The sequence below is a fragment of the Euprymna scolopes genome, chromosome 23, assembly GCF_053919585.1.
Source record: "Euprymna scolopes isolate OS-2025 chromosome 23, ASM5391958v1, whole genome shotgun sequence".
NCBI lineage: Eukaryota > Metazoa > Mollusca > Cephalopoda > Sepiida > Sepiolidae > Euprymna > Euprymna scolopes.
The window spans coordinates 122,207,793-122,227,800 of NC_136504.1; the positions used below are offsets into that span (position 1 = coordinate 122,207,793).

Sequence of the window (20,008 nt, forward strand, 5' to 3'; positions counted from 1 at the left end):
ATGAACTTTGTATAACCCATCCTAAGTAATGTGGACACATCATAGGTAATGATTATCCTCCTCTCTTCTGTGTTATAAGAACTGATCACCCTCTCTCCTCGCTATATGTGATAAGAAGAAACACTCCAGAACTGTATAAATGTCTCCTCTTCCTTCTCTCCCTCATCATCGTCAATCTTGTATTACATGTCCCCCGTCTCTTTTAAATATGACCCCACCCCTATGCAACAAATGTTTACTTTAACTTATGTGGTATAGCGGCGGGTTTATCAGGTTTGTGTTTTTAATGTGTAACTATCTGACTCCATAGAAATAAATAAGCAGCTTTATTTATTAGTGGGAGGTATGTAGAAAGTGTTCGTTTTAGTGGCTGAAGAGAATGTTTATGATTGTGTGAGAGAAAAGTCAGCGTGGAGAGAAATCAACAAAAAGAGAATGTTCATTAGGTTGTACTTATCGGTTTAGGTGTGAATCAGGTAATGGTAGTAAAAGGAAGGTGCTCGGCCCGTAATGTGGGAGCAGAGTTGGCTTCAATTTACTTCGGTGTGTTCTTTCTTCTGGTTTAGGTGGGAATTAGGCAGCGTTTAGTAATTGAAGGCGCTCAGCCCATAACATGGGAGCAGTATGTCTTTTTAACTTTTGTATCCTACAAGTTCTTCATTTTTTGTTTATTGAACAGGTTGTTCATATACGGTTCTCTGAGGTTTGTCCAATTTTTGACTTTCATCCTTTTTTGGGGGGCTCCTCCGGCAGCGGTGAAAGTCGACCGTCCTTTTTCCTTTCTCTTCTCAAAAACCGGCGCCAAAAAGCAAAACTTCCTTTTTCCAACTGGAAGCCCCACGTTTTCAGAAGCGCATGAAATGCCCCTTCTCTCTTCTCTGACTATTGGTGTCCACCTCCAGTTCGCAGCCAACTCTCACTAATCCCCACAAACTACAACAGAACACCGACTTATAACATTTTTTTTTCTTAAAGGTTTTCGTTGTCACTGACAACAAATCTGATAATCAAACCTCTCACAAATTTACCGTTTGCATGGTATTAAACCCTGGACCCTCCCACTATTTTGTGCCATCTCACCACCTTCATTTATGTTATTCTCTCAAAATGCGTGCATGCATGTAGTAAAGTGACTTGTCACATCACGGAAGAATTTATAGCAGACATTTGAAAGAACAAATTTTCAAAAACAAAAAAAAATGTGATTCATTTTCCTGTGTTACATAGTTTTGGATGCTTTTAATTGATCTAAAAAATTAGTTTGTATCAAACGGTTTACAAAAATATTTGGTAAATATTACCTTACGCTACAACAGAAGACCAACTACTCTCATTTGGTTTTCTAACAATATTCGAGGTTGCTGAAAATGAAACTGATAATCAAACCCGTCGTAAATTTAACGTTTGTATGGTATGAACCCCTGGACCCTTAGACTATTTTGTGCCATTTCACCACCTACATTTACGCTACGTGCGATCGGTTTCTTACTGAAATGTGTGCATGCAGATAGTCACTTGACTTTCATAAGGTGCATGAATACATGGCGGATATTTTAAATCACAAGAAATATTTTTCATAGAATAAAAAGGTAATAGTAATTAGAACAAATACTTTTCATAAAATTTTTAAAAAATAGTTTTCACCTAATTTAATAGTTAAAATAATGCTGTCAGTAAGTTTTTACGAGCGGTTTACAACAACATATTTTTATGTTTTTCGTTTTTTTTTGGGGGGGGGAGTATTCAATTATAGAACTTATGTAGTTTAACAGATGTTTCTTCAGTTTAATTAACCGTTTTTACGTAAGTAATGAGAATGAGCCGACATTTACCGAGTAAAATACAGGGGTTTGTATTACTGTACACATAGATTCGAAAACGTTGTCAAAAAGAAATATATAACAAATAAATGTTATCAAAGGCAAGATAAGTTACTTTTCTACCTAACTGGATATGTGTATATAGTGTTTTTATTGATAGTAACATGTTTATTCGGCTCGAAAAACATACAGTGTTTACCGATGTATTGGAAAATTTAAAACGGCGCCCGAATCTCTCTTTGACACGATAAGTTTGGGAAAAGGAGTTATAAATAAAAAAAACTAGACAAAATACGGTTAAAAATTATCTCAATATATGTTACGTCGTGACATAGGCTGCCATATATTCGGTGGGTTTTTACAGTTTAACATTTCACAGAAATTCTGTGTTTACCGAGTAGAATACAGTTTAACATTTCACAGAATTTCTATAATATCCAAGTTTCACTGTATTTATTCATTTATTTATTTACCTCAGGGGTTATGTGCGGAGCTACTTTTCTGGCCATTATCCTTGATTTTCAGCTCGACTTAATATTGCCGCTTTAGTATCGTAATTATTTATCTTTTCCAACTAATAAGGGTCCTGGCTATGACCTTAAATAGGTATGTGAAAATGCCAAGGCTTTTGCGAGGGTTAAGTGGCATTGGTAACTTGAGTAAGCCGTAATTCTGTGCACTGAGGTATGTGTCATAAATTTGCCCCTACCACCTATATCCGGGGGGTTAACTACACCGCAGGGATACTGATGAGGTAGCACACATGTTTCGCTACATGCTGGTATTTGAATTATTTCCATACGTTCAGTAGAAGTGTAAAAAATTTTGAAGTGAAGTTTTGTGTCATTTAAATCATCATTATTAGACCTGAAGGTAAGTTGTAATAGTTTTGAAACTATATATATTCGTTAATATAGATATTAAACCTTATTTGTGCGAAATATGAAGCCTATATGACTTTACCTTCATTGGTTTTGAGTTTACCTAAAATGTGAAGCCGTTACGAAAATTTTCAAAATTTCACAAACGCCATATCGTTAACCTACGCACTTTGTTTACAAATATTTTCCAACAACGGCAATGACGCCAAACTACGGCTGGCTAAAAAAATTCTTTTAAATTATTACAATTTATTTCAGCATAATGAACTTTTAGGATTTAAATTATTTTACTTTCTTTAAACCAAAACATTTCTCCCCGGCAAAATGTATTTTTTTTCTATTTTATCATTTTATCGAGCTGCTTTTTTTTTCTTCCATTTTGTTACTTTGCTTTTTTTTTTCTATGATAAACTAATAAACAAATTTACAATTACAAAAAATACAAGAGTTATTTTTAAAATTAAAAAATAAAACTTTCATGAATATATTTTTTATTATGCACATTTTGCAAACTTTAAATTCTAAAAGTTTTAATAATTTAAAAGAAATTTTGGGTTTATATTACTGTACACATTCGAAAAAGTTGTCAAAAAACAAATATATAACAAATAAATATTATCAAAGGCAAGATAAGTTACTTTTCTACCAAACTGGATACATTTTTTGTTTTTATTCAATGTAACATGAAAAACATGCAGTGCTTACCGTTGTATTGGAAAATTCAAAATGGCGGCCACTCTCTCTCAAACACGGTAAGTTTGGGAAAAGGTGTTATAAATAATAAACTAGACAAAATACTATTAAAAAAACACCGAATATATGCCAACTTATGTCACGGTAACATATAATGAGCGAATTTCTAACAGTATTTTGTCTAGTTTATTATTTATAACATCTTTTCTTGAACTTACCGTGTTAAAGAGAGTGTCGGGCGCCATTTTGAATTTTCCAATACATCGATAAACACTGTATTCGAGCTGAATAAAAACACGAAAAATATATCCAGTTAGGTAGAAAAGTAACTTATCTTGCCTTTGATAACATTTATTTGTTATATATTTGTTTTTTTTTTACAACTTTTTCGAATATGTGTACAGTAATACAAACCCGAAATTTTAATTTATATGCTAAAAGAAATTTTAATAATTTATATACTAAAAGTTAATGAGAAATGTAAAAAAAAAAATATATTTATTGGTGTTTGTATGATGAGAAATAAAAAAACGGTGCTTCTGCAGTTTATTTTGACATAAAAAATCAGCATTAGCAGCAGACTTCATATGCGGGGATGTAATATTGCCTTAGTAATTGACTGCATCTTCCGCCCCAGCATCTCCTTTCACCTCTTAATCTTGTAAATAATTCATTAATAAACTTTCAAAATATATTTTTCTTGTTCTCCATTCAATAAGCTCTCCAGTGATATTTGTCTTTTTGAAATCGGACAAGAAATAAGAAAGTTATGACAAAATAACTGTGAAAAATCTTGATATCGGTCACAACTTTGTTAAGGAAATCCATTGATTCTATTGTCAAAAATTAGCCTCAAATTTCAGCTTTAGAATTGTTGTAACTTTCTTATTATTTGTCCTACAGAGGTGGTTCAAGTATCATTAGAATGGTCTCTGCATACCCTTTCTGCTGAGCTGTTCCATTTTGAGATATGTTAAATTTGAATTTTTCTTTCACGTACCTACCTTAAACTATATCCGATGGTGAGGCCCCAGCTTGCAGGCTTTAGGGAGTGTGGAGCCACCTTTTAATTGTCATTGCTCCCAGGTGAGGTCCACTCTGACTCGGAGTGGTAGCACCTGTTAGGGTCCCAACTATGGGTTAAATAGAATACGACTTAAAAAAAACAAATATACTATATTAAAAAATTGTTCTTCAAAATCACCAGATTCGGCATTAAATAACCTGAAAAGGGTTGATATGCCGTAAAACAAAACAACCAATCAACCAACCAATTAATAAGAAAGTGGGCTTAGTCTTTACCAAGTTTGTGATCTTTTCCTCCAACTAATTATATATTGAAAAAAAAAGACAAAGAAAAAATACTTTTTATTTTGGTCCGAAAAAGAGTCGGTAATATGTCAAAGTATTTCTCTAAATAAATTTATTTATTTATTTTATCTCGGAAATTTTCTGCGGAGCTGCTTTTCTGGTTGCCATATATAATTTTTAGATCGACTTTCTTAAACCTAAAATCTTATTTTTATTTCTCAAATATTATTATGGTTGTATACAAGTAAGTATAACGTTTAATAAGTATTTTCTCGTTATTAATTTGTATGAACTTTCCTTCAAAGCTGATAATGATATCTTATTTTATATTCCTATGTATTATCGTTTTAGTATTGTTTTTATTTACGTCCTATAAATTTGATAATACAAAAGACGGCTGTATACAAGTATAATGTTTCATAAGTTTCTTTAGTTTGCTTTTATTAATTTTTTAACAGCTTTTTGTAAGCCCATTTATTTAAGAAAAAAATCAGTATTAATTTACGTCTGAAAAACTTTTCTAAATATTATTAAAATCGAAAAATAAATACAGCCTGTTATTAGTAATATTGAGTACACAGGTACGAAAATATTGTCCAAAAATAAATATGTAATAAATAAATGTTACCAAAGGCAAGATATTTTCTTTTTCTACCAAACTGAATAAGTTTTTTTTTTTGCGTGTGTGTGTGTTTTTATTTAATGTAAAATGTTAAGGTAATCTCCAAAAATACCGTTAGGGCTTACAACATGGCCGCCAGAAGAGTCAACAAAAAACTGCGAATAAAATATATAAAACTCGTAGTTTCTGTTTTTAAAGTGGGTTGTCAATTTTCTTTATGAAATATACTTCCAAAATAAACTATTACAGTCGTTTAAAACATAATAGAAGTATTATTTTTTATTTTTTAAAAACAATGTTTACAAAATGTCTACGCGAAAAACGAGTAATGTTAAATACTGTCGGAGAACAAGAAAAGATAACCATGATATCTTTGAAGACTCGAAAATCCCTTCAAAATAAGAAATAAAACAAAATGGTGGTAGAAACACATCCAATAAATGTCTCTGTAGCATTTATTGAGTAAGTTTCTCCCTATTTTGTTGTATTTCTTATTTTTGAGTGATTATCTATTTTTAAAGACACATGAAAAACCACGTTTATTATTTTTTAAATCCAACAACAGAGTTGAAGTCGATGTTCTCGATTATAAAACAAAACTTTTTTTTTCTCTCTTTTTTAGATAAATCACTGTGTGGCGTACTGCTGAATTATTTTTTCTAGAGAATAAAATTGAATAAAGTTTATTTTTACAGGAATGTTTATACATTTATCTAGCAAATAAACATAGAAATATATACGAAAAAACATGTTTATTATTTTTAAAAATTAAAATTATGCAACGGTGATGGAGTTGGCGTCTGTTTTTGTTTTTTTTAATTATTAAACGAAAGTACATTCCCGTTGCATAATTTTGATTTTTTTTTAATAATAAACATATTCGCTAGATAAATGTATAAACATTCTTGTAAAAGTAAACTTTTTTCAATTGTATTCTTTAGAAAAATAATTCAGCAGTACTTCAAACATAATTTTATCAAAGCAATGTCAGTTAAACGAAAAAAAAAAAGCCAACTTCATTCCCATTGCATAATTTTTATTTTTTTTAAATAATAAACCTATTTTTTTCATATATATTTTTATGTTTATTCGCTAGATAAATGTATACTCATTCTTGTAAAAATAGACTTTATTCAATTTTCTTCTTTAGAAAAATGCAGCAGTACACCACACCAGACACTTTGTTGAAGTTAGGTGCGAGTTATTCTATTGATGTATGTACATAAAAAAAATGGGATTTGAAGTTGTCGTATGTGTTTTGTGTGTTCATTTGCATTGTATCAATGAACGGGCTTTCTCTTAGCGTCGCTGTTATTATCACTGTCACTGCTCCTGCTGCTTTCTTTTTCTTTGTTTATTAATGTAAATATGGAGAGCTATGCGATATAACAGTCATCACTCTTAAGCTCTTAGTTATGTCCCTTGACCGATAATTGGTTTAACTCAATACTTTTTAAAGATATTTAGGCACTTCTGCATGTCATATTAACAACAGAGGTGAGTTATTGACCCCTGTTCTTCGAAAGAGAACTGACGTCTAGTTGCCATTATGTGAACCTCAAATATAAACAAGTTTAAGATAAGCAAAAATATATAACAAAATAAATAACACAAAAATATGAAAATCGAAACATTTATTGTATAAAAGATGTATCATTTTTTTAATGTATAAATATAATTTCTTTTCAATGAAGGATTCATAACTGAAAATAAAATAATAAATATAATAAAAACACGAAACATTTATTGGTTGTTTTTAGAATTATTTGTTTTGTTTTTTTTACAGTAAGGTTGTATAAAAATGTAGCAAAATATAATTTTAGTTTGCACGCACTTTTAGAAAAGAAAGAGTTGTCGACCCCTGTTCTTTGGCTGACCAGTGACATCTGTTGGCGGTTCTTGAAACTAAAATACACACATTCTGCTCATGTTACTGACATGCAGAAGTGCCGACATTTAATTACAGTTTCTTTAAAATTATATTTTATAAAACAATGTTAATTGAAAAATAATTTGGTAAATTTTTACTTTGTTTCCACCTTAACATCTTCCTTTTAAAGGACGATATTTAAAGGTTTTAGAGTGTGGTGAAAAGGAATATCACATTTAAATTGTCAGCAAATAAGTAGTTTTCCGGATATTAAGCACTGTAATTCCTTTTGTTATAAGCAGTTTTCATTGTTGTATGCGCAATTGCTTGCACACCAAAAATATGCCTGTGCTTCCATGTACAACAATGGCCACCACTTATAACAAAAGGAATTACATTGCTTAATATCCCCAAAACTACTTATTTACAGAAAAATTAAATGCGGTACTCGTTATCAGCATGCCTGAAAAACTATCTGTCGTCATTTTAAAGGAAAATGTTAAGGTGGAAAAAGTTCTCAACCAAGCCGTATATTTTTTGTTTGTTTTATTTTTATTTGACTTTTGGTGTAACTAAGGAAAAACAAACAAATAAAGTCGCTATAAAAATAATAAAACACAAAAATATTAAGTATATTAATAGAAAATTAAGTTTTCTTGCCTTTGGTAACAGTTATTTACTTACTAATTGTTGTTTCGCTCTTTTGTGCTCTGTTGGTAATTGCTAACAATTGTAAAACACCGATTATATCTTTTTATACTTCAAAGCAAGGAATTAGTTTTGCATATAAAATTTAACATAAAATGATAAACAATTTCCTACTAGAAATCGTTTTTCACAATGTGAAACACACTTGTATTATTTATTCAGTGCCATTTTCTGAATTTCTTAGAGATTGATTGTGATGTTTTTTCTTCTACTGAAATTATACCATGTTATAAATAAAATAATTATTTACGGTTTGGTATGAAAAATTGGTTCTAAATGTCCTGTAAAATGTAAATTCTATTTTAATGACATTATTGTCTAAACATTGAGCGTCCTCAAGACGACGGCCATTCATTTCAGTTTGGAACAGATGTGGGTCAGAGTGTTGATAATGGAAATAAAGAAGCTTGCTTTTAGATGCATTAAAATAGTAACTCTGCTATTGTGAGGGTGTTAAAAAAAATATGAATGTGGTGTTGTGAGCAAGTGTCTACTTGGAAGCATATATGATGAAAATTTGGGTCTTCTCTGGAGATGTCCCTACCACATGGAAAACCGCTTCTAATGTAGCCACATATTCCATGCCCAAGGCGAACTTGGGGCCAGATTTTTATGTAAAGTTAGAGTATCCTTTAATCGTGCAGACATCTGCTAGTTTTGCACAAGAACAATAGGTCTCTTTGGTCTCCTGTAATTGGATTTTATCCTCTGGAACTTTGGAATGTAGAATCCTGATGTTGGAGGACGAGACCTAGTAGAGAGAATCTACGTTAGGGAGTTGGAGTTATGAGTTTACTCTTGTATTGTTTCTTGAGATTATTTATGATGAAATATGGGAACATGTGGAAGAGAAGCATCACGAAAACTACTGCATGGTCCAGAATCAATTCACTAAGTTGCAATACAGCAACCCCAGTATTTTGCAACTTATGATAGGACAGCCTCTTTAGGGATTGATCCAAGGTTCGAGTCCCTCACTATCAGTCAGACCATGTCAGCCCAGTTAGAACATTTACCGGCAGCAGTCTTATTGGGACATGGCAATAAGGATAGAAATAGAAAGAGAAAAATCCCGACATCCAAGTAATGGTTCATGCAAAAGGTTTGCCGACCTAGTGTACAAATTTTTTTCACCCACTTTGTCAGAAATATCACTCATTCAAGGCGAGAACTGAGGAACAAATTAGGAGAAGCAAGAGTTATGGGGGCTATCAACAACGCATTTACAATGTATTGTCTACTCTTCATTAAAATCAATTAAGTATTGTACTTAATATAAGTTCAGTTAAATTTTTCTATGGAAGAGAACAACGATATGTTCCCCTCTCACTAGCTGAAATAAGGGAATTATTTTATGTTGCTTACCAAAATTTACATGTTTGCGTTCCATATTCTAAAGGCTGTCCACTGTTAATTCATTGTGTTATTGCCGACTTAATTTGAATAGAGTTGTATACTTTTTTCCAAAAATGTCGACACATAGTGGCTATTTCATAGTAGACATTTTCAATTAGTCATCCTACAACGCAACAGCATCTGCTGGTTTTTCAAACCCCGTGGGTAGAGCATCCTTTTATTGGAAAACGCCTTTATGTTGGGGAAATTATTAAACGAATGTATAAAGTAAACTGGCAAAATAAATTTGCCTAACATTGCTAAAAATGTAGCATTGTTTATTATTACATCTTGTATTCACAATTATTTGTGTTGTGTTTGAAAGTTATGCAATCATCACTGGACGAAGTGAGAATCACTGTTAGTTAGAAGATTCAAACTAGGGATGTACCAATTATTAAATTGGCCAAATACCGATTAATTGGTCTTTGATAATCGGCTAATTACTAATTAATCAACCAATTAATAGGTTTTCTAATGCTGATTGATCAGCAAATTGTGTGTTGTCATAAATGATACTAATATTAATTATATTGTAAACGAAGACAAGTTTTTCTTGCCAGTGAAAATTTCTACATATTATCATATAACAGGCCTGACGTGCTATAAACATGTTGACTTTTACAACTGCACTGACATTGAGGAAAATAGATGTCAGCATAGGGAAAATTTCAGTTCTTTCTCTTCCTATCAAATTAACATTATTATTTTTTTACTTTAATCACTGTCAAAGAACGACATCAACAATCATCTGCATAATCGATAGTACCACATTAAGTCCAAACCCCATGCGGGTTAGTCAATTCCTTTTCTCCTTAATAAGTACAGTTTGGTAGGGCCACAGTGATCGGTGCACATGCACTTGAAGATAGGCCTTGCAAAGATCTAACACAGATACATTAGATCCCATTTGCCTCTATTCTCTCAATTTCCCAGTACATACATCTGCGCATGCTGTAAAAGGCTCTACATGCTCGTTCAGTTCCCAATAGTCGAGCACCAGCCTAACATTATACTTGTTTCGCTGGATTACCGCCATTAGTGGGATTGGGCACTTTGGTGTAACCAAATCCTTCTCGGGATAAGGAACTAACCACTCTTTATTCATCCAAGTCTGCAGTTCCTTGTTGTCCTCTGCACAGGCTCCAGGAGGAATCTTATATTCTGGCACTCTATTATACAACTTCTCTGGTGGCTGCTCATTCGACCATTTCCAGGATACCGTCCAGTACTTTGTGCACTGCTCAAATTCTGCATGAAATTCAGGCTATTCCAGCTGTATGGGTGTGCCCAGACCGAGATCTGCTTCAGTGAACCAGGCCCCACCCTCATCATCAATACAGACGCCACCCAATTCTTTGATAGCATCCATTCCTAGGAGCAGGTCGAAACCACACAGCTCACCATTAATAGCCAGGGCTCTCAAGTTATTGAAGGCCCATCGCTGATACTCACACGGATGATGCTTAGTCCACAAGAGGCTACAAGTGCGAAACGCTCACACCCATTGATGTGCACACTCACCGCTGGTAGCGCCTTGTTTCATGGCGATCTGGGAAGAAAACTGGGGCTATAGCTTATCTTTCTTGCCCTTTCCTGGACAACTTCTCGCTACATGGCCCAACTTGTTGCATCAGTAGCAAGACATGCATCTTCATATCCCTCGGTCAGGCACACCCTTCACAGCACTTTGGCAGTCTTTGGAAAAATGTTTTGGCCCGCAACATTTATAACACTTTGCATCTTCTGTTGGTAGTGCAGATATTTTCACGGCTGCTGAAACTGGCTCCACATTGTCTTTTAGAATAATACGAGCTCTGGCCAGCAATTGAGCCTTGACGATACTCACGGCAGTCGGCTGGCGTTGTCTGGGAGACTGGCCAGAAAGGTGCATCCTAATATTTGATCACTTGCTTCACCAAATGGCAAAGGCAGCTTCCTTAAATCGATCAGGAACACATCCACCATCTCATTTGGCCCAAGCTGCCATTCAGTAAACTGCCTCCAGGCGATGAAGGGGTCCATAGCAAAAGCTGCATATAATGCCTGTCTAACCTCCTCTAGGCCAGGTTCATCTTCAAGCTGCTGATAGACAGCGTACACTCCTTTGGTGAGCCTCAGCGGGATAACTAGAGCTAGAAAATTTATTTGGTATAGCCTGCAGACACGCTCGATATTTTCACACCACTCGACTACAGAGGTGCCAGTGGGGAAGCCATCGAACTCTGGAATAAGTTTTAGGTTGAACCTGTCCATAACGTAACAGAAAATGCCGAAATAGCTTGAATCAGAAAAGTCTGACAAGTAGCACAATGATGTTCACTCTACACAGGTCTGAACGCTTCTTTATTAGAACTGCCCGCCTATGAACACTGTTCTGCTAGCTTGCTTCTTGACCGACTAAAATATTGTTGCCTTCAAGTCCAATGTAAACAAGTTTGGAAAAGTTTGACGATGTTCACTCCACACAGGTCTGACCTCTTCTTTCTTAGAACTGCCTGCCTAATGAACACTGTTCTTCTGGTTTGCTTCTTGACCGACTATAATATCGTTGCCTTTAAGTTCAATGTAAACAAGTTCAGAAAAGTCTGATGATATTCACTCTATATATATAGGAATACGTGCTCCCCTCTCTATATATGTATATATATATATACAAAAAAATGTGAAAAAGCAAAAATATATTCTAATGCATAAAGATTTAATAATCATCATCAATTCAATAAGGAGATTATATAGAGGTAATAGATATAAATGCTCTTTATACTTAGGTATTTCGAAACCTAATACTTGAATTGATGATTATTAAATCCATATGCACTAGTATATACGAGGGGCGTGTAATAAGTAATGCCCCTGGCCCACTTCTCATGGCAGTAGAGCAACGAAACTTGGCACAGTTGTCTTTATCTACATAGGAACCACCCAGAGTTATGCATTTCTCCCATCGTTTGATGCAGCTCTGGAGGCTGTTTTTGTAGAACACCCCAGGTTGGTTCTCCAACTACGATGTGACTTCAGAAATCAAGGCTGCATCATCTGGAATACGCTTTCCTTTCACAAACAACTTGATGGCTGGGAAGAGGTGAAAGTCGTTGGGTGCAAGGTCAGGAGAGTAGGGAGGATGGGGAAGGATTTCATAACCACACGTCCGTGCTTCTGATCTGGCAACATGCAAGTTGTGGACCAGAGCATTGTCCTTCAGAAGGAGGGTACCTTTGCTGATCTTGTCCCGCCTCTTGATTTTGATAGCTTCCCTTAATTTCCTCAAAAGTGTAGCATAATAGGCTCCTATAATTGTGGTACCCTTTGCCAGGAAATCTGTCATGACTACTCCATCCTGGTCACAGAAGACTGTGAGCATGACCTTAGCAGTGGATGGCTGCACCCTTGCCCTCTTTGGAGGTGGTGAGTCCAAGTGCTTCCACTGCATTGACTGGACTTTGGTCTCTGGATCATAGTGATGGACCCAAGGTTTCATCCTGTGTAATTAGTGTTTATAACAACTCTGACTTATCTTCTTGGCACATCTCGAAATTCATCCTCGAGCACTCGATGCGTTCTCGCTTCTGGAATGGTGTGAGCAACCTGGGAATCCATCTGGCAGACACCTTATGCATATGCAAGTGGTCATGAATAATAGTTTCCACAGACCCTGTACTAATCTTGACATCTTCGGCTATTTGGCGAATAGTAATACACCGATCTTCAAAAATGGCAGCCTCAACTTGACAGACAGATGCCTCATCAATGGCAGAAGGGGGGCGACCAGGTCTGGGAGCTGTTTCCACAGACTTCCGGCCATGTTTGAATTCACGATGCCAGTGTTTTACAAGGTCATATGATGGGGCATTATCACCATAAGTTTCTTTCATTTCATCAAAAGTTTCCTGTGGTGTGCGTCCTTTCAAATACAAAAACCGCATCACTGCTCGACATTCAACAGGCTCCATTTCACACCTGAATCAGTTCAAACACCTGTAAAACAGAAACCACAATTAGTTCAGAGCTGTAATTTGCCACATAACCCGTAGAGATATAAATCATCGCACATACAAAATTCCAGCTAGATCAGCTAACTAGAAGTGGGTCAGGGGCATTGCTTATTGCACGCACCTCATACTTTTGTATTGTCAAATTTTCCTTTTGTATCTAAGCTCTATCTCGTATGTTTATTTTTTATCCCTATAAGTCTGAATATATATAATGAGACATATTATTATTTCATGTATCTACTTGATATTATGTATCAATCTTCATTATTACCAACAACAGTGCTCAATGCGTGAGTAGGGCTTGGTACAAAATTATAAAAATATATATGGCAATCAAGCGACACAGAACTTTTCACATTTAATCCTCCTAAGCATTCGTCAGGATATTGCACTGAATTGATATTATTTATACATGTAATGTTAAGTTTGCTAGTTAGCTTATCAGATTCAGTGTTATTCAAGCTTCCATTTATAGGAGCCCATAGTCACACATTACTTGGGTAAACTTGACCAATAATCTGAGCATGGCTATCTCTCTTTGTGTATTAAAATGCGACCAGGTTTTATTTTGGATATGTTTAGATAGGTCTGTTTAATATTGTGTTTATACTAGTTTATTCATATATTATTATTATTATTATTATTATTATTATTATTATTATTATTATTGTTGTTGTTGTTGTTTTTATATATACATTTTACAAGCAATTAAAATTTACTTTGTGTTTGCATACATTTGCCATTCCGCTTCTATAGGTTTACTACTACTACTACTACTACTAATAATAATAATAATAATAATAATAATAATAATAATAATGATGATAATAATAATAAATATACTTTTTAAACGCATAAATTATTTTCTAGTTTATATTAATCTATCTTGATTTAGTTTCTCTGATTTTAATTATATTAATCAATAAATTTCTATTTAAAAGTCTAGTTTAAAATTGATTTCAATGGAGTTGTGTTCTGTCCCTCCTACAATCTTTTGAGTCAACTTCAATAATCTTGATAATACACACGTCTCTCTTTCAACTCGCTGGTCGTTCCTTTTACCCATTCTTTTATGATTTTGCATAAACTAATTTGAATAGAGTTTGCATTACTCACATGTGATCGTCAAATAAAAAAGCAACGTCACAATTATAACTTTTTCCTTAAGCGAATGAACACGACAAACATGCTAGTCAGTTAAACTATTATTTTCCCTACAAAAAGCACGAAAAGTAAATTTCTGATTTTCTTAGACTTTTTAATTAATTTATTCATGTAAATATTCGGGTGAGAAATGTGAATGTTAAGCTTAATGGTAATGTGCTATATTAATGTTGATCTCTAAGGTAATGTGCTATTGTTTTGATGTACTTAAATGGAATATCGTATTGTCTTAATGTTGAGCTCAAAGGAAATGTACTATTGAGAAACACTTTCAAATTACCCACAAATAAGTGGATAGAGGCATTTAAAATTCCTTGGAAATATCAAATATTAAAATATCAAAAGTTATTTCCAATTTAGGGATGCGCTTGTCGCGCACTTGGCCAAATTTACAGAACATACAAGGTGCTGTTGTTAATGTATTTGTTCATACGTACTATTAAAAAATGTCTTTATTGGACAATGTTAAAATAAGCAACTATACTAAAAAATATATTTCCTAAGGATATTAAACAATCGTCATGATTTCACAAACTGTAAAAAATATGTACTTGAAACTTATTGTCATAGATTAAAACAAAAAAACAGTCTCATTTAAATAATTTTTAGCATCGAATACAACAATTAATTTTTTAAGTTTATATGTAGTAAATAATTAAATGTTGAGAACTATTAATATTTCGTTCTATTAATTTATATCCTAAATATTACGTTGCAATAATTAAATATAAGCTATTTATCTCATTCTAATTTTAACTGAAAATATACAGCTTACCGTGATTTTGTTTATTTCCTAGAAGAAACAAAAACAGTTATTGAATAATAAAACTTGAATGTAGAAAAATGATTAAATAAAAATATTTAAAGCAAGATAGTGAAAATGGTAATAAAAATAATAAACATATTTATTTTCTCAAAATTATGTTAAAAACAAAGACAGAACAACAAATATTGAATAGATGTATTAACAAGACAAATGTGTCTCCATACAATTCATTTCAGTTTAAATATTCTGTTTCTCTTATGTTATTTATTAAAACCCTGTGTGGATTTATGTTAGCATTAAAAAATGACAAAAACCACTCGTGAAATGATTTTAAAAACATAATTACAAATAAAATACATTGTTTAAATGTGTAGGAAGAAAATCGGATTTATGTCAATTTGTTGTTAAATTGTATTAAAAGTATAAATCCTGTAACGGTTTAAGACTAAATTCATGTAGCTTTTGTAATTTTAAACCAACACATTTTAAATTATTTAATATTTGTATGATATTTCATTTTACATTGTGAACCTAGTTTATACTTAATTTGCAGACTGTTTATGCAATCATTAGACTAACACTTGTATCATGGTTAAATATGACCACGTTTTCCACTTAGTTTTTATCTCTGTTTAATATTGTATGTGTAAAGTCTACTTACATCATAAAATATTCAATATATAACGTTGTTTTCTATTCATCCGAAAATGAATGTGAAAAACAGAAGTAAATTTGTCATCTTGCTTTATTAAAACATGTAAAGGAAGGTACATAAAGAAAATATTTGTATTTCTGTTATATTATTTCTATGCTTTTATTTACAGATTTAAACCTGTATAGAAAACGATTATTTTCCAATTGAACAAAGAAGAAAGAAAATCTTGTAGAAAAGTGTGTTATATTTTTGTGAAACATCTTGGTAATATTTAAAGTGATTTTGAAAAAAACAACATAAAACACATAAGAGAGAACAAATGTGTCGAGCAGTGAAATTGTATTGTTGTAAATTGTAAAATATTTTTTGAACAATAAAATGGAAACACAAATTGAAGAACAAATATATAAGTGTCAAATTTATGAGTCCGTTTTTTAAGAAAATTCTAAGCTAGGAAATGACATACGAACACACACTGAAGAGAAACCATATGTTTGTCAAGTTTGTGGATCAGCATTTTCCATGAGTTGCGATCTAAAAATGCATACGCAAACACACACAAATGCAAAACCTTTTTCTTGCCAAATTTGTGGATCTACATTTACATTAAAGTCTTCCCTAAAAAACCACATGCGAACACATACTGGAGAGAAACCATATTCTTGCCAAGTTTGTGGCAAAGCATTTTCTCAGAATTTCCACCTAAAAAGGCATATGCGAACACATACTGGTGAGAAACCCTATGTTTGTAAAGTTTGTGGTTCTGCATTTTCAGAAAGTTTTAATCTAAACAAACACGTGCGAACACACACAGGAGAGAAACCTTTTTCATGTGAAATTTGTAAGTCAGCATTTTCACAAGATTCTTCACTTAAAACACATATGCGAACACATACAGGAGAGAAACCATTTTCTTGTGAAATTTGTGGGTCTGCATTTTCAGGGAGAACCAATCTAAAACATCACATGCGAACACATACAGGAGAGAAGCCGTATATCTGTCATATTTGTGGTTTTGCATTTTCACAAGATTCTGCCCTAAAAATTCACATGCGTAAACACACAGGAGAGAAACCTTATTCTTGTTACATTTGTGACTTTGCATTTGCAACAAATTCTTCTCTTAATGAGCATGTGCAAAAACACAGTTTAGAGAAACCCTATTCCTGTGAAATTTGTAAGTCTCAATTCTCACAGATTTCGAAACTAAGGAAACACCTGCAAACACACACAGGAGAAAAATCCACAATAGAAGAGAAACCATATTCTTGTCAAAGTTGTAGGTCCACATTTTCAAAAAGTTCTCATCTTAAAGATCATATCCGAACACATACAAAAGAGAAACCATACTCTTGTCAAGTTTGTGGATCAGCATTTTCTATATGTTCGCATCTCAAAACACATATGCGAACACACACTGGAGAGAAACCCTATTCTTGTCACGTTTGTGGATCTACATTTTCTCAGAGTGGCGATCTGAAAAAGCACATGCGTAAACACACAGGAGAAAAACCTTTTTCTTGTCAAGTTTGTGGATCTGCATTTTCATTAAAGTCTTCCTTAAAACAACACATGCGAACACATACGGGAGAGAAACCATTTTCTTGTAATGTTTGTGGATCCTCATTTTCTCAGAATTTCCATCTAAAAAGACATATGCGAACACACACAGGTGAGAAACCTTATGTTTGTCACGTTTGTGGATCCTCATTTTTGCAGTACTCCAATCTAAAAAGTCATATACGAACACATACAGGCGAGAAACCATTTGTTTGTAAAATTTGTGATTCTGCATTTTCAGAAAGTTCTAACCTTAAAAAACACATGCGAACACACACAGTTGAACAAACTTCGTTGCAATGAGTGTCCCTAATGATGGATGGTAGGATTAGAGCTGTTTTGACTATAAAATATAGTAAAACAATTATTATTTTTATATATACAATTTGTGGGTCTACATTTTCAGAACGTTCTAACCTTGAAAACATTTGTATATAATTAATATTTGAACATTATTTACTGAGAGTCAACGTAACTAATATATATTCTGTGCAGCAAAATCATAGCACTCTAACTGTTTTTCCACAATATGGAAGAACTGCTGGGCCGTTTTACATACTGTCTTTTCAAAATAGACAGTTAAGTAAGTTAGTAACACCAGTGTTAATCCCTGGAACAATATCTTTTGTCTGATAGATTATTACAAGTGGGGACCTAGGTGAGGCTTATTGACCCTTAATTACTTGTGGCATAGTCTACTCACGCAAGTGATCAATTGTTTTATTAAATTCTTGTAATACATAAGAAAATGTCAATAAAACGATTTTTTGCAGGTTAAAAGAAATAAGTTCGCCCTGAGCAATGAATCCCTCAAGAAGTAGAGGCTATTGAAATCGTCTAAGACACATTTCATATTGAGCCTCCTTAAATCACATTAGAACCACGACATTTGGACAGGAAAAATAAAACCGTTCATGGTCTACCAAAAAAGAAAAGGTACTAATACACAGTCCGGAGTTATCAACTTGGGAAGGGGTGTTGTATTAGAACTACCATACTAATAGACTATTCCAATCTCAACAAATACCGGAAGACTAAGCTGTCATTTAATATCCACTGGACCAACCTTGGTTGTTTGTAATGAATGACAAACAACCCACCTATTGCATGCTTAGTAATACATGTTATTACTTTATTTTTGCATTCTGTTTTTTTACCCCTTTAACAGGGTTATAACATGCATTGATGTTGATAAATTATAGGACCTCAACATTGTTTAATTGTGCTTGAATTTGTGATAAGCGCTGATTCAAGAAGTATATGTTGCAGTTTATTTTAAATAAATTTAACTATTTTTGCTTGTTTGACGGGAAATGTATGATTATGCTGCCTATCCTACTAAAGTTTTACCATTATGTACTCGGACATGATCGCCGATCATCAGTGAATTTGTTTTAACCAAGTGCTCTTATACTATTTCACTTTTTGTCCAATACTTAAAGATGTTTTGCGAGTATCATGACTATTTTATCTCATGATTTGTAGCGGTGTTTTTAGATGGGGTTGATCAGTTTCGCTCTAGAGGAAAGAAAGATATTTTTCAGATTGTGTATGCAAGTTAAGCATTGCAAGATGAGGATCACCATTCTAGAAGTATTCGCACAATGTTTTCTTCACTATATGTGTTGTCCTTAGTTGTGGGTATTGTAGATTGTTATTACATAGGAATAGTTTATATTCATTGAGCATAGCTTAGGAGTCATTTTTGTAGATTACCAGTTTAGGTATTCTGTTTTTAAAGAAAATGTGTATCACTGTGTTGTTGTTTTAGTAAATTTATTTGGATTAACACATTTGAGTAGTAATTCACTACCATTAGAAAATATTTCTCCCACAGCCTGAAAAGGTCTTTGCCAACTTTATGGCAAGATTATTCCAGTACATCATCCAATATAAGTGACTCTTAACTTTGTTGATTACTATTGAGTTAATATGGATTGCAGTGTTTTATCTTCTATTTCCTTGTTCATGTTCGGGAAAAAGAGCTTGCTAGGCATTGAACTTAGTTTTTTGTAAATATCCAGATGTGCCTGATATATAAATCCTACGCATTTCTGTTCGCATATTTGGTGGTATAACAATTTGTTGGCTTTTTAACATTTGAATCTCCTGATATGTCAGGTCATCTCGATAATTACGGTAAGGATAGAGACTGGCATTGAGGCTATGTCGATAATATGACATTGAACTTGCAGTCGAAAGATGAATTAAACCAAGCAACTATTCAGAAAACACTGATGAAAAAAAAGAAACTTGCAAAAACAAAATAAGAGCGTGAACATAAAAGTAAGAATATTTTGTGAATCAGCGAACTTTTTTGGCTTAATGAAAAACGCCGTTTTCTTCACTGTCAAGATTTTTTCTGTTCTATGGAAAAAACATTTGTTTTGAAAAAATATTGAACATTTTCTCGTCTATTATAAGGACATTTTTTTAAGAGATATTCTTTCCAAGGAATTTAAAACTATATGTTCAATGTTCGTTTGCAAAATTAATATAAGAAACCAGCAGGACCCGTTAACTGGTGTTGGCCAGTGGAAGCATGCCTCTCCCCATGTAAAAGATCAA

At 33.2% G+C, this 20,008-nt stretch overlaps 2 protein-coding genes across 2 annotated transcripts in view; both read left to right on the plus strand.

The window, feature by feature from the left end:
- LOC145246187 (uncharacterized) overlaps positions 1 to 20,008 on the plus strand; it is a 76,469-nt gene that overhangs the window by 26,425 nt on the left and 30,036 nt on the right. The gene's annotated exons all lie outside the window — the stretch shown is intronic.
- Positions 4,859 to 19,692, plus strand: LOC145246183 (uncharacterized). The gene is made up of 2 exons (XM_080108053.1): positions 4,859 to 4,949; positions 16,050 to 19,692. Exon 2 carries the CDS (start codon positions 16,403 to 16,405, stop codon positions 17,741 to 17,743), a length of 1,341 nt encoding a protein of 446 aa, XP_079964179.1. The 5' UTR covers positions 4,859 to 4,949; positions 16,050 to 16,402; the 3' UTR covers positions 17,744 to 19,692.

Coding starts and splice junctions, on each gene's coding strand:
- LOC145246183 (XM_080108053.1), top strand. CDS start 16,403: ATGAGTTGCGATCTAAAAATGCATACGCAAACACACACAAATGCAAAA.